Raw genomic sequence first — 15,444 nt, 5'->3', positions numbered from 1 at the left:
TTTCGAATCTAGACCACGTGATGCGTCGCAAAACCAATTTTCGGACCGATCAGAGGACTTTTAATTATGGCCATATCATGAAATTTCACTATTTCGTGAATTACTATCTCAAAAACGGAGGGAGAAACGGTGTTGCGTCAAAGCGTTCAAGAAAAATTGTAAGAACTGGCAGAGCGACCAGTTTAAAACAGAATCTAGTACTAACTTGAAATTTTTAGGTTATGTAGAGAAGGGTCCATTGTCGCCGTTGCTTTTTAACGTGAACGCTTAGGAGATTGGATGAGATGGGTGGGATTGCTGGAGTAAAAGTGGCAGAAATGATGATAAAATCAGTGAGGTTCGCAGATGATCAGTAGTCTATTAGATCAGTAGTACTCTCCTCTATTGTGTAAACTTCAAGATGGCTCAAGTTCGCTACACTTCACGATAAAATACCAATTACGGTCAGTCAGGCGAGTGACACGTCCTCTTAAGAACTCAACGCATCCAGGGCTGATTTGAACGGTACGAAAACTACGCGGCCGCGTAAAGCACCAAGCAAAAGGGGGCGCCTAAGCGCACAGCCGAATGTTCAGTACTAGGGGAAGTGGCAGAGGTTGTATTTTATCCTTGCGACTGTCAAATCTCCGTAGAAGAAATGGATGATATCCATTCGGTCATAAATTTACAATTATTTATTGTTGTCCGATCGGGGCGGCCTGGACAGGTTGGTTGGTCGGCAATCTCAGAGGCCCCCGAGGTTGTAGGGCCCTCAACACAACGCCCGCGTCTATCTCGAAGTGTGTATGAAACGTGTAATAAAAAAACTCAGATTACTTTAACCAAAGTATTTTTAACAATTAGAAAATTCTAAGCTTTGATTATTTGCTTTATTTACTGCATAATCAGTAAGAAAAGTTAAAAAAAAAAATAAATTTAATACAGGTTTTAGAAGATAAAAGAGAACATTATGATTTTTGAAAGAGTTATTCGAAAGTTATTTTGGAGGGTTTTCAGATTTCAGTGCGGTTTTAAGGAGCAAATATACTAAATAGATAATAGAACCATCATACCTTATTAAAGTTTTTAGCCGTGAAATTCTCATTTTTCTTAGTATTTTTATTTACGAAATTGCTATCTTTTATTAAATTTTATGTAAATTTTAAGAGCCAGAATAACGTCAAAATCCATTTCTGGGCATGCGATTTCCCAAAATCTTGCGGGGGAGGACGCCCGAATCCTCCCAGTAAGGAGGGCCCTATAATGAGCCCCAGCCGAGGTCACACAATCACCCCAGGCCGCCCCTTCGTCCGATTATTTAGGGTGAAAGATTTCATGTACCAATTTACTTCCACTTAATCCTTGGAGATATTTGTAGTTCGCACTCCCAATGAAAGGAAAGTGCTTTTAATCACGTAACTTCCCGCACTGGAGAACAAAGATTTTACCCTGGAGACGTCTTTGGGTGATCTTAGACGTATTTTTCGCGCTGATTCGGAATCTGGGCTTAGATTATTTCCATCACGTCTAGGTTCTTTAGGACAGCTGAATGTATGTTTTTGCTTTTACGAATGTAGTAATTTATTTCATACATATATATATATATATATATATGAAAGCAGAAGGTCCGTGGTTCGATTCCCGGTTCAGGTGAACTTTTTTCCATGTGTTTTCGGCCTTCATTCCATCTCCACGCCACAGTGTGTCATCGTCCTGTATTTATGTTTCTATCTCTTTGTTTCAATTTCTATTATATGTTATTATGATTATATATATAATATATCCTCACACCTTCGAATACACTTGATGTTCCAAGGACGTGACGACATCACACCGCCGACGAGTAGCCTCAAGCCCCCCATTACCTGTCCGATTTCCTAGCATGTCCCCCCGAAGATGGTCTCCTAATTCATACGAAAAGTCGTTTTTGGAAGTTTTATTCCATTTTAATTGGCATTCCTTTTTTCCAAAACATTCCTCGGCTCCAAGGTAAATGGCTTTATTGTGGAGGACTTCACTTCTCACACCCTTAACGGGTCATATGTTGTCTTTAGTTCGTTGCGTGTTACGCGTTTCAAACTAATGATAGAATCTTGAAATTTTCGGAGTTTACACACTCGATCCAGTTGCCCAACATCTTTACATCGAATATTAAAATTCTACATCTGATTTTGAGATAATTATAGTGTCGAATTCCATGCACAGGGAAATGTTTTCTAGACTCAACCTTATTCGCGCTGGCAATTTAAAGATAGCGGCGTAACTAGCAAGAGTTAATTTTTTGAAACCGCATTCTTTACAGGTAATTTGCCTCATTCCTGCCGTTACTTCACACCCACTAGACCGCACTTAGAATACCCAGCAAGTACTTGGGATTGAGCGCAGAAGTATTTGATACTAGAACAAACCGAATACAAAGGAAATCGGCGCGATTCGCCATAACCTCCAACAATCGAACAGTTAGCTTTACATTGCTTAAATACGGATTAGGCTGGGAACCGGTAGACACACAAGGCAATGTCCCACGCTCGCATTTCTTACGAAATTAAGAATAGATATCTTTCAGGAGACGGAGGACATCATCATATCAAAAGCCTAACAAATTTCTTAAACTTCGAACTAACTCTTATTTTTTTAGATTTTCTAACTCGAAACTTTTAACTTTGAAAAGCAATGCGGCGAAATAAAATTTTACGTTTGAAGCAACATTACGAGGTCAATAGAATTAAATTATAAAAGACTGTTTACATCAAACAAATCATACAACCTTTTCTAATGAGTGTAACAGATTTAATTAAAATCGCAAAATATAAAGTAAACTTTGTTGTGTTCCATCTATCATATCAGTATTTCACAAAGAAAACTCGCACTAGATTTTAAAATCGCAAACCTATTTAAATGCCTAAAATTAGAGATGAAATTTGATACACGATTAATGGGAAGGTATGTATATTTACAGGGTCGACCAAAACGATAAAATGAGTGATTTTTAGCCAACCAGATGGGTATACGAACTAGTTTTTCACTTAAACAATGAAGAACTTTCATAACTGCTTGGCCGACGTCAAATCTCCTTGCATACCACATCTTCATTTTTTTGCATATTGACAGGTTAACGGCACTGTTTGGTGCCCAACACGTGCCGCCACCCTCAAATTTAGGCGGCTTCCGGGGTAGTATGTTGATGTACAACGCATCCACGGGCCGCCTACACTTCTTCCCAACAGGCCCGCACTTTGCACTCCCGTCCACCACGGAAGAGCCCAACCGGTTTCCAACAACACGGCGGGTTTCATAAAAGAGGGCAGAGGAAGGTATGAGATCAGCGGAGGATCTATAATGGAATATCACGGGACGGGACAAACACGGTGCGCCAATACGAGCTCAACCGATCCGACCGAACCAGAGCGGCGGGATGAAAAATAAAAGAAACAAAAGAAGAGAAGCCGAAAGTTTGCGTACGTGAATAACGGTTTTCGAATGGGTCAAAGCAATTACATCCCTTTTGAGCATGCCAAAGAGGCAGGAATGAATCGAGCTCAAACCTTAACACTCGCATAAAGGAGAAACGAGCAGCCGAAATATGTCTACGGCAGCCGAGCTACCCCGCAGCGACGCCGGGCCGGTACGGAGAAAATGAACCATGAACATAGAATGTGGGCGACCGTGAATATTATACTACAGGTTTCTCCAGACAATTACTTGGTTTGCTGTCAACAATGGTTGTCATCCACCGCGCATTAAAATGGACTTAATATTCGCCACTTGCGTCGCTGACGCCATGAGCGATCCAAATTGAACCCGCAAATAAACTATAACTACGACTGTTGAACAAACTGTATAATCCTGATGATATACCACACCTATTTATAAATACTGGGAATACGTAAATGTATCAATATCTAGCTGATCCAATGGATCTCCAGATCTAAAGTATATCAAAGAACATATAAGTAAATGATCAGTTAATAAAGACGAAGAAGTAGAAGAAGTCTATAAAGATGCAACGGAAATAATCAAACTGTTAAGAGAATTGTAACCATTTTAGGACCTGACAACGCAACAATCGAAGATACTGACAAGGATCACCTACGGAAGAATAGTACGAAGAGCAGAAGAGTAGCTGAATGAGGACCTATTCGGATTCAGAAAAGTCAGAGGCACAAGGGAAGCAATATTGGCCCTTAGACTGCTCAGAGAGAATGGAATGGGGAATAGTTAGGCCACGTTCGTTACGTTTATTGACTTAGAGATGGCGCTTAACAACATGGATTAGAATAAAACGATAGGAATCCTGAAACAAATTGGAGTTTTTTTAGAATGGAAGGAGAATCATTCAAAGTTTATTCAAAATTCAAGTAGCGGCGGTAAAACCAGGACCCGGCTGTGAAGAAGCAGGCTTGGCTCTGAGTCTAATGGGTCGATAATCGTCCTCAAATGCTCATTAAATCAACGCTCAAGAGACGTCATGACGGGCAATTGTCTCGAATTAGAACGAATTGTTCACTGACTTCTGACGAGATACTGGAGTAGAAGGTAGGACGTCGGCTTTTTGTTTACGAAGATTTGAAAGAAAAAAAAACAAATGGATAAATTAATAATTGGCTCGGAGAACACGTACTGATATCTGAATATTATGAATAGGCAGATCGTTCCAGTATTTCGTGGCTCTCTCCAAGTCAGTCAGTGATTTCAAACGAAGGGTACTTTGCCAATCAGATATTTTTCGTATATTTTTACTAATTGTAAGTTAAAACATATAATTTGAGAAATACTTGATAAGCATATGTGAGTCTAAGGTGGGTATCAAGGCACACTCCTCCGATCTACAGGCGGCGTAAAAGTATCATTGAAATCCAAACCATTTACCATTAATTGTACACTTATATCCTAAAAACCCAATATCAGAAACCGGAAAAAGCAGTATTTTCTAAATTATAGATTGCTACTTCTCACGCTTTCTTGTGGCACGTCGCATTGGAGAAAAATAGAAGGAATTTTTATTTTATATACATTTAGACGTGACCTTTATAGAAGAGACTATTTATAGGGGTGGAGAACCATTGGTGCTCTTGGAATCCACGTGAAAAATCCAAAGCAAGCCCATGAGAAATGGCCTTGTAACATATTGCCGTGAAAATGAATACGTTCTGTATTTTAATGGACAAAGCCTATATAATTTGATCCTGAAGATCACATTCAAAATGAGAGTCATAGGTGACGCTCCGAGAAAAAACAGGAAATCACATTGTGCCGCAAGAGATTTCGTTATCCGCGAGGAACCAACCGCAAGTCTTCCACGGACGGGTTTACCGGATAAAATATTTTTTTTCAAGATACTAATGCATGGCATTACTAACCGAATATATCTACAGCACGGGACAGCAGCACAGCGTGACTTATAAAGGGAGAATATTGTCAAAGGAAGTCGGACGAAACATGAAAACAAAGCAGCCCAAAAGATAGCGGGTATTCAAGATAACGACGTGCATATTCAAATCTTGGTTGAGATTTACTACGATTTTCCTGAAATAATCGCTGTTGTTATTGTTAAAAGAATTATTAAAGGCACATACCATATTTACGGAAAGGCAAAATCATAAATGAAAAGCATCATAAAAATAACCCCAACACTGGTCCTTACCACAGGGGTGCCTATATTCCACCTTGTAAAAACTAATGCTTAAGTAAGCTGCTATAATTTCATGTGCCATAATGTGGAATAAAATATATATATTATTATAAATAGGCCAACAGAACTAAAATTTTCCATATATTACGCCCTCTCACTTGTGCCCTAAGGAATCACCTTTGGGACAGAACTTTGAAGATATTTCAAGCATTATACTTGGAACATTTATTCGTTATGATACCAGCAGGGAAAAATACGAAATATGCTTTTATAGCAACAACCAGAGAAAGTTAAAATAGGAAATTATGCCAAAAAATACCGAAGAAAAAGACGTGGAAATGCAACTAACTATCATTATTCTCGAATGGACGCCTATTCATTGTTTTAAACACGAAGACTGGTACAAGTAATTCAAAACACATTTGTGACTAATGGCCTAAGATTTCGATTAATATTTATGTAATCGAGAACATTCACCCAAAACAAAATGCCGCAAAACCGATAAGTGAAAAAAAGTATAGGTCATATACATACGTCACGTAAAAATCGGTACATACAGAGCCTTATACTTAAGTCTGTAGTTTACATACATATAATTTAATGGAGTACCAAAGCGCCGAACGGGAGACTATTTTTAAATTAGACAAATATCATTGTTCTACGATAATAATTTAGGAAGAGTTATTAGGAATTCTATGACAAAAGGGACTTTGTCTCTGGAAAAAATGGAAATAATTGAAATAGCGCATTAATTTTACAAGTTACTTTCGGATAACGGCATCGGGGTATTTAGCAAGGGGATAATACAGGCCCATAACGAAATTACGATCAAAATCTGAAACCCCAAGTGAAAACCGTTTGTTTAATTTTGGTGAAATGACCCATACATAAATATCTCACGGCCGAATGGAGACTCAACACACAACTACATTATATGTATATACATCTCAATCACTCATTCAGTGCTTCAATCCGAAGCTTGGTTTGGATAGGCGAGGGTTAATCTCACCCCATACTAATCTACAGGAACGACCATTAGTCAAATTCTGTTAATCGGACCTGCTCCTTTATTGGGGCCACCCTAAAACTAAAGAATTTTTGTTTTGGTCATGAGTAAAGTCTTTCACCAGGATACGAACCCCGGAAAATTCGATAGACAGCCGAAGGTTCCATTCTCCTGTCACCGCGTTTCCTTACAGCTAAACGACAACATATCGATCCTCAACAAAGGTAAAAATCGTAAACATTTTTTTTTTACGCTTATCAGTTGCATGAAGGATGAATAAGCCCCATAGAAATCAAAACATAAGCAATCGAAGACATAAGACTGATGATAACGTTTATCAGCACGAATATAAAAATCTCACTGTTTGCCCACGTTATCAAAGGATTAGTTGGAATCTTAGCCCCATACGAATTGCCCTTATCGTCGACGATAATATCGATGAAAACGCATCGCACGTCAATCGACATTGAATCCGAAAACAGGAGGAGGAAAAAAAAAAGAACCCGGACTCATTTTCGTGCTTCCTTGTAACATTCTTCGATCAAGTTAAAGCCTAAAAAAGAAACGACACCACATCCACAGCACGTTCAAAAGACGGAGAATCAATCATTTGGTTTCCTCTCTGTTTCCAAGAAAAATAACTGGTGTCATCTCAAATCGGCACTCATTACGATTGAGTAACCACACGAGTTGAAGCTCTTCAATTGACATGGTCTCAGAGCAGATAGTAAATAAAATGATTAAAGCTCAAACCCATACTAAAAAAATTTCAGTACGGCGACATGAGAAAAAAGGCAAGATGGAAGGAGGAAAAAAACGCAACCATTTCCAAAATACATCTTCCTTATCAGCGACTGAATACGGATACGGATGAATACCTATAGAGCCAAATTACTGGTCAGATGGCGAAAACGACCATTAGAACGACACCAACATCGACACGGTTTATAATTTCAATTAACATCTTTCAACGGGAGGAAATCGGACAATAAGATATTATAGTGTTTTAGCTAGCGAGGGTAGGGCAAGCATAGGATTTTCAAGCGGTACAAATCTCCCCGAAACATTTAACAGATTAAGTACTACGTACATCTCCCGCCGAATTAATCCCACCTGAAATGCATTCTCATCCCATTAGATCGCCTTCCCGATTTTTTTCTGGCTACGATTTTACGTTATACAGTTAATAAAAAGGAATTGCATGCATGCGGACATTAAAAAATACACGCTTATTATAGCGTTGATAGCAACACTAGTACAGGGCAGTGGCGTACCAAGCTCTTTGGTACCCAGGACTGCTTAGATGGTAGTGGTACCCTAAAACTATAAGGTCCATTACTTTATGATTTTTTCAGATTTTTTTCAATTTTCTTTTGTCCTCATAAGAAAAAATGAGTAAGAACACCAACATTCATCAACAGATAACACTGGTAATAAGTGACATGACCAATATCGGTCAGATAGTAATTTGCAAGAATGTGATATGGCCTGAAATAGGTACGGGAATTATATTTCGCTCCAAAATGTCGCCGTAAAAATGAGAGTAACTGCTTTTGACGGAATACAAAAATGCTCGCTTGGCTTAACTTCTGGGCCTTGGCCAACACGGAAATAGAGAAAAATCATCTTTTTGCCAAGTTCCTGAGTAAATAATCCTCACTCAAGTCCCACTTTAAAAAAAAAATATCAACCGCAATGGTTACCTTAGTTGTACCTAACCATTAGCAAAGTGTTCACGTATTTGACTCGTAGCGAAACTATTTGCTTCTAAAAGCAAGAGAAAAACGAGAATGGGAGCGTAGGTAAAAGAAGTACATATATAATTCACACATTTTTCATTCCGCTTAAAAAATCAGATAAACGGGAAAGAAATGAAACAACGACCGTTTATCTTTAAATAACTAATAAAAATTCATTGTTACAGATGCTAAACGCAAAATATTAATTTAAAAACGACGAAATTCTAAATTTTGCACCGGGCTGAACTTAATAAGTGAATATTACACTTCCTTTGAAATTATTCTGAGTTTTGCACAATCCTTCGTGCCAATATTATTAAAAACTATCGGCCTTTCTCAATGCTTTCAACCATGTCAAAAGTTTTGGAAAAGCTTGTTAAGCACCGGCAGCTTACCTTTCTTAATTCGGGCAACTATTTTAGAGTTAATCAGTACGGGTTAAGACGCAATATGGGAACTGAAGATGCCTTGACAAAATTTATGACTAATATATAGAACGAAATAAATGCAAATACATGTACTGGAGAATTATTTATTGGTATAAAGATGGCCTTTGATACGCTGGACCACGGCATTTTATTACAAAAGATGCATGATGCTGGTATCCGTGGTGTAACATCAAATTGGTTTAAATCCTATTTGTCTGAACGTACTCAGTGTGTTAGAGTGGGCCTAAAGTATAGTGAATTTAAAATAGTGGACACTATTGTACCTCAGGGTTCTGTACTAGTACCAATATTATTCCTAATGTATATAAATGATTTGTGTAATTTTAAATTTAATGATCTTTTAACAGCTTTTGCTGACGATGTCGCCTAAGTTACAGTGGTTACGACCAAATAAGCATTGAAAATGACGTTCAAAATGACTTGTACTTCATACGTAAGTGGTTTGATTACAATAGGCTTGAAGTAAGTGAAAAAACCAAATTTATGTTTTTTGATCCTAGCAACTGTTATGCAGTCAATCTTAAATTATATTACCATAATATAGACTGCCTAAAGCAGAACTTTAGTTGCCTAATAATTAAGCAGGTCAGCAGAATTAAATATTTAGGAGTAACATATCATAAATACTTGAAATGGTATCATCATGTAAATGATTTAGTAAGATTCTTACGATATTATGTATCGCAGCTTTAATTTATTCGACATAAGTGCCCTAACTATTTTCAAGTAATATTTTACAACGCTTTGGTTGGCACTCAGTTAAGTTACGGTGTGATATGCTGGGGTGGGGCCCACAAAACGACATTGAATCCTGCAGTGGTACTTCGAAAACAGTTAATTAGAACAATTGCCAATAAAAATCGTTTTTAGCCGTCTCACCCCCTATTTGTTAGTCTTAAGTTATCGCCATTAAGGTACTTGTTTGTTTATAAAACTTTAAAGTTATTTTTTTTCGAAGTGGTTGTTTTCTAGCAACTTCTGGAACCGAGCATGATTATAACTTACGTAGGAATGTTAATTTTCTAGCTCCAAGAGAATTTGAAATCAAAGGGTAGTAAGGGTGTACATGAATTAAAAATGTTGCGCTTTTACCAGTTGTCTGTGTACCGATTTGGATTAATTGAACTTCCTCGCCCTCAACAACCGAAGCTACATTAAAAATTTGCAAAACAAAAATTACTAACCCTTACGATTCCGAGGATTCACTTTAATTTTACTGTGACCACAATCCGTTATTTTAATAGCCTTTTTCATCATAGTCCAGATAAAAACCGTGAGGACAAAACAAGAGTAAATGTGACAATAAGGGAACTTCATTCATCTTTATTTTCATGAAAAGTCACATTAAAAATCTATGCTTACTACGAAATACACCAAATAAATGTGAGTTATCTTAAATTTAATGCACAATTTAAGATTGTAGGATGTATTATAACTCCATGAAGAAGACGGAATAACTGAAAAGGTCACATCATGAGGCATTATAATCAGACACAGACTATTGCTGGCAAAGGAAGGTAATTCAAATTAGTATTGAAGGACAAGTATCAAAGATGTAAAAGAGAAGGCTTAGCTAATAGGAGAACAGAGATATGTGTCAAACCAATCTTAGGATAGTCAACTTAAGATGAGGACGATGTATTTCCCTCACACTGTGAGTGTTGATAATTGTTACGACTATCCTACACTTTTGATCTGGAGTGTAGCGCTCTACGGTGCGGAAACGTGGAAACTGAGGAAAGAAGAGGAGAGAAGATTGGAGGCATTCGAGATGTGGGTATGGAGAAGAATGGAGAGGGTGAAATGGACGGAGAGGAAAAGGCATGACGAAGTGCTGGACATGGTGGGTGAGGAGAGGCAGCTTTTAAATGAGATACGGAAGAGACAAGGTATGGATGGAGTTAGTGCTTAGCAGGGAGAGGATATTGAAAATGGTGTTAGAGGGTAGAATGTTAGGGAAACGAGGGAGGGGAAGGAAAAGAATAGGATTTTTAGATAGATTGAAAGGGAGTAGGCGTTACAGTGAATTAAAGAAGGCAGTGCTGGAAGGAAAGGGAAGCTCGCAGTACACTTCTTGAATACTCCATGGAAACCTACCTTAATCGGTAGAACACTGTGATAATAATAACCTACACTTGAGTACGATGCACACTAGTTTGCTAAGTAAGGCCCTCCATATTTCAATCAATACACAATTAGATTTAGTGCCTTTAAATATAAAATTCCAAAACTGACTGAAACTGCTTCCGTCAAAATTTAAAACCAAACCATATTTAAACTTTAGGATAATGAAATCGCGCACACACATCATAATTAAATTTCAATGTAATAACATGAGAGCTTATCCAAATGGCAAATGCAAGGATTAAACTCACCACTGTCAATTCCAACACAAACAGCCATAGCCGAAGGAAAATGGTCACTTACCTAAAAAAAGAAAGAATATACAATTAGGAAAACCATTCATTTTTCCTTTGAAGTAAAAATATGAAGCACATTACACAAGGGAAATCCAAAACCACTGGGAACATTTTGCTGATTCATTAGCATTAAATACACATTAATGTATGTGGTTGCAATCGATGAAAACATGACCATTAAACGTTAATTAGGCTATCGCTGTCACGGTTATCACTGGGACATAGGCTATGTAGAAATCATTATACTGTCTCAACACAAAAAAACCAGCATTTTCGTCGAAATTTTCAATTTTACAATCTGAAGTATAAACAAAATGAAAAGGAGAAAAACTTAACTTCTAGACCAAAACTTCAGTACCGAACTGGGAAATCATCCATGTGCTACTGAAAGCGCTTGATAACATAAAATGATCGTTAGTTTTAGATTTCGCCTGGAACAAGTATTACACTGGGCTTAAGATAACAACTCCTACGAGAGAAATAAATCATTTCCCACCCGACACTACAAGCCATATGGTGCAACTCAATACGGCGCGGATACATCAATGACCACATTTAATCATAAGCGAGTGATAAAAAAGATAATATAACTCAACCAGTAGAATTCGATTTAGTAAGGTCTTCATGACACACAAAACGAAAATCACATAAATCACCTCCATTACCATTCCCATGGCGAATTTTCTTCTTCAACTTGGAATTACGACCTATTATTATTATTTCTTCTATCACATAAGGTACATAGTAGTACACGTTTAATCTATATCGTGTTCTGCCTTCCCTTCATCCACTGTCACAATTTCCACTCTCCACCCACCACGCATAGGAGTATAAAGACCCCGAGTCACCGGAAACTTTTAAAATTTAGGTAATTTTTTTGCAAATCGAGTATTTTCGAAAATTTAAGCATTACCTCTTGTCCACTTATTATTTTCTTAAATGAGTAGGTGCTCTCCTTGCATTAAAATGCGAAGGAGCACAGGCCAAATACCTGCGACAGCATATACAAAATAACCAAAACAGGTAATCAAGTATTCAGAGGGAGATTAAAGCAAGACTAAATTTATTATTCGTTAATATTGACTACAGCGCGTCAAAAACGTACCATAGAAAGACAATACAACATATTAGGGTCAATAAAACATCTTAAGCTTCCAAAACATTTTAACAAGAATTAAACGTGCTTACAGCCGTATCTCGTAACTTACTAAAATCGTAACAGAAAAAAATTTTTTAAGTAGACGTTTTAAATGTTTTGTGCACTCTAGCCACTACTTGGAGGAGGAGAAGTGGACGGAGATGAGGAGGAATTACGAAGTGCTGAACAAGCAGGAGAAGCAGGTTCCAGATGAGATACAGAGAAGACAGAAGGTTTGGATGAAACGAGTAGAGTGGGGAAGGGAATACTGAAAACACTATCAGAGGGAAGATTCGCCAAGAATGCGGGGCGAAGGCGGGGAAGGAAGTGAATAGGACTTTAAGATAGGATGAAAGGGAGCTCTATATTGTGAATTATGAGAGAAACCCAAGCTGGGAGGGAAGATCGGCAAAATGCTCCATGTAAGCCTAACCTGGCTGGTAAAATACTTTAAAAATAACCTATCTCTGCAAGAACTCGATTTCATATATTTATTTTTTAACATAAGCCCAAAAAATTAAGTCAAAATTTTTTTCTTGTCTATATTATTCATAAGGGAATACACAATAGCGAGCAGGTAGGCTCACAGGCGTTCGCCTGTGCCATGCAATTAAGCGAACGACGAGCAGCGTTCCGAAGAGCCCACCCTCGCAGAAGGTGGCAACAATTAAACTCGTGCCGCGCCTTAACATCCACACGGGCGGACAAAAAACTATCGAGACAAAAGAAGGAGCCATTGCGAGCGAAAAAAAAAACATTGATGAGAAACAACGACAGTGGCTTACAAATGGAAGCACAGATAATGAGAAACGACGCTGCATATTAGAGTGGATACGGAGGGAGTGAGAGGGTGGGGGCGTACGTGATCGATATTATAAGCACGCGCGGATGAAAAAAAAACTGAGAGGCGTGGAAAGACGGGGGTGCAATTATTCCCGAGGAAGAGACCGCAGAAAGAAATGAATCACGGAAAAAATCCATAATTTCATTCTCTAAGCTGGTCTATTTGAGATGACAGTCGCAAGCAATACAAAAAGAAAGCTAGAAAACTTTCCGCGGGTACGCCACTACGCAAGGCTTTAGAACAAGGGTCTTCAACCCGCGGTCCCCGGGCCACATGCGGCCCCTATGGGATATAAAAATTCTATCGCGCCACACAATCCTCCACATTATTTCTAAAGTAAAGTTACCTTTTTCTCAACTTATACGCAACCAAACACTACAAATGAGGTACCAAAATGCACAGAATTTATAAGAGAACATGCGACGGCATATCTTACTTCCTAAATATTGCTATTGTTTCCTAAAATTGGTTTCTAAATAATTTAAAAAAAAAACAAAAAAAGGTAAATATTCCTGACGTTAACGGCGCACAAACTGATACATTTGTTCATTTGCAACAATATCTCGCATTCTTTAAATAACTTTTATCAAAATGCGGCTGATTCCACATTCAAGTCTCCTGTTGATACGTAAGTATGAGTCATCATGTGCGTTTAACAGAGGATAGTGTAATTACTTCCAATGTTGTTTTTAAAGAGGTCCTCTGACCTCAATTTATACATGAACATTCCAATTAAATTTTTACATAAGACCCCGCCTTTTTTTCTACATTTTAAATTAGAAACGCTCCTATCCCTCTGTGGACCTGCATTGAAAAGAGCGGGGGAAGCCCGCTGGGAGCGGGCGCAGCACGCTCGTATAACAAATATGTATAGACACACTAGTCAAACATAAACAATGTCAAAATCGCATTGACTGATTGAACTATGAAATCAATAAATATTATTGCACTTCGAAATTATGTTTTATCTTATTGATGTGGTAGCAAAGTGAAGTAGAGCATTATATCCATCTGGACGACGTGGAATCGATTTTTGAACCGTGCATTAAAAAAAGTTAAAGACCCCTGCTTCAGAAGGACAGCATTTGGATAAGCAACTTACACATCATGGTCAGCAGCGGCGGATCAAGAATAGGGTCAAGAGGAGGGGGAATAGGGCTCTCCCCGCCTGTAAATATTCTACAACTGAACAAAAAAAAATTAAAAATTCCCTAGTTCCTCTCTGGATCCGCCACTGGTTATCAGGTACGGTATCATATCTGCGCAAACACTAAAACTAAACATAATAATTTTTCAGTTATTACCAAATGAATCTAAATCTACATACCACCCCGCAAGCCGCCTCAATATTTGAGTGGCGGGGAGCGACCATGCCTACGTGATGAACAGCTACGATAAATAATGGGCATGTTCAGATAGTCAGGTAAATATCTATTACGGGCAAAAGTACAATTTATGGAAAAGTGTTTAAGTAATTTACTCATCTTGCACCTGCATGTGTGTTATTGAGGAATAGGTCGTTTTCTATATCATGGAGCAATATAAATGACAGACATGTCATCAACTAGGGGATTGAATCCGAAGTTTGCTCAGGATAGTTGACGGTAAACCTCACCCAAGACCAATCCACAAACCTAGGAATGTTACACAATTTTAATGAAGCCAGTTAGTGTACTTGGAACGCCTCTCGCAGCCCGACTTGAACCGAACTTCAACCTCATTTGAACCAGAAGCCCTCTGATCAGTACCCAAAATTTCAACTCATAATTCCACAATGCAACTGCGTTGCGAATAAGTTTGGAGAAAAATGCTCCAGAGATAAATCAAGTGCTTTTAATCACGAAGATTGTAATTATGCGGAACGTAGGATAACAAGTGAAAGGTGGTTTTCCGTTTCAGTGACAAGCATTAATGAGACTCCCATAAGACGGGTATTTTTTCCCTCCGGGTTGAGATAACCTGTTGCAGGCAAAATCTTGGAACGATGCTAATTTCAGCTAGAATGGCGAAAGTGAAAAGGCTGTCACTCGGTGTATCACGTCAATCTTCAAGATACGCTGAGACGGCGACTCCCATCAGAGAGCGCGCCTTGACCTCGCAAGCGCTAGAAGATCTTCTTTCAGATTCCTCTACAATGCGACTGCGGTACTACCATTTCCAATCCATGAAAAATTTGGCCAAAATCATCGCAAAACCTAGATCACGCAAGCTCCTCAACAAAACTAACATTTGCACAA

The 15,444-nt window shown here is 38.3% G+C and overlaps 1 protein-coding gene across 6 annotated transcripts in view; it reads right to left on the bottom strand.

Moving 5' to 3' along the window:
• The window catches only part of LOC124160228 (serine/threonine-protein phosphatase 2B catalytic subunit 2-like), a 517,396-nt gene that overhangs the window by 439,617 nt on the left and 62,335 nt on the right, over positions 1 to 15,444 (bottom strand). The window contains exon 1 of one of the 6 annotated variants that reach the window (XM_046536038.1): positions 11,181 to 11,223. The exons of the other annotated variants lie outside the window; for them this stretch is intronic. Within the exon in view, the coding sequence (XP_046391994.1) occupies positions 11,181 to 11,208 (28 nt within the window). The 5' untranslated portion in view covers positions 11,209 to 11,223. Of the gene's footprint in view, positions 1 to 11,180; positions 11,224 to 15,444 lie in introns of those variants that run through there. 6 annotated transcript variants of the gene reach the window in all.

Source organism: Ischnura elegans, chromosome 6, assembly GCF_921293095.1.
Source record: "Ischnura elegans chromosome 6, ioIscEleg1.1, whole genome shotgun sequence".
In the NCBI taxonomy this organism is placed as follows: domain Eukaryota; kingdom Metazoa; phylum Arthropoda; class Insecta; order Odonata; family Coenagrionidae; genus Ischnura; species Ischnura elegans.
This window is presented reverse-complemented; position numbering and strand designations above follow the sequence as displayed.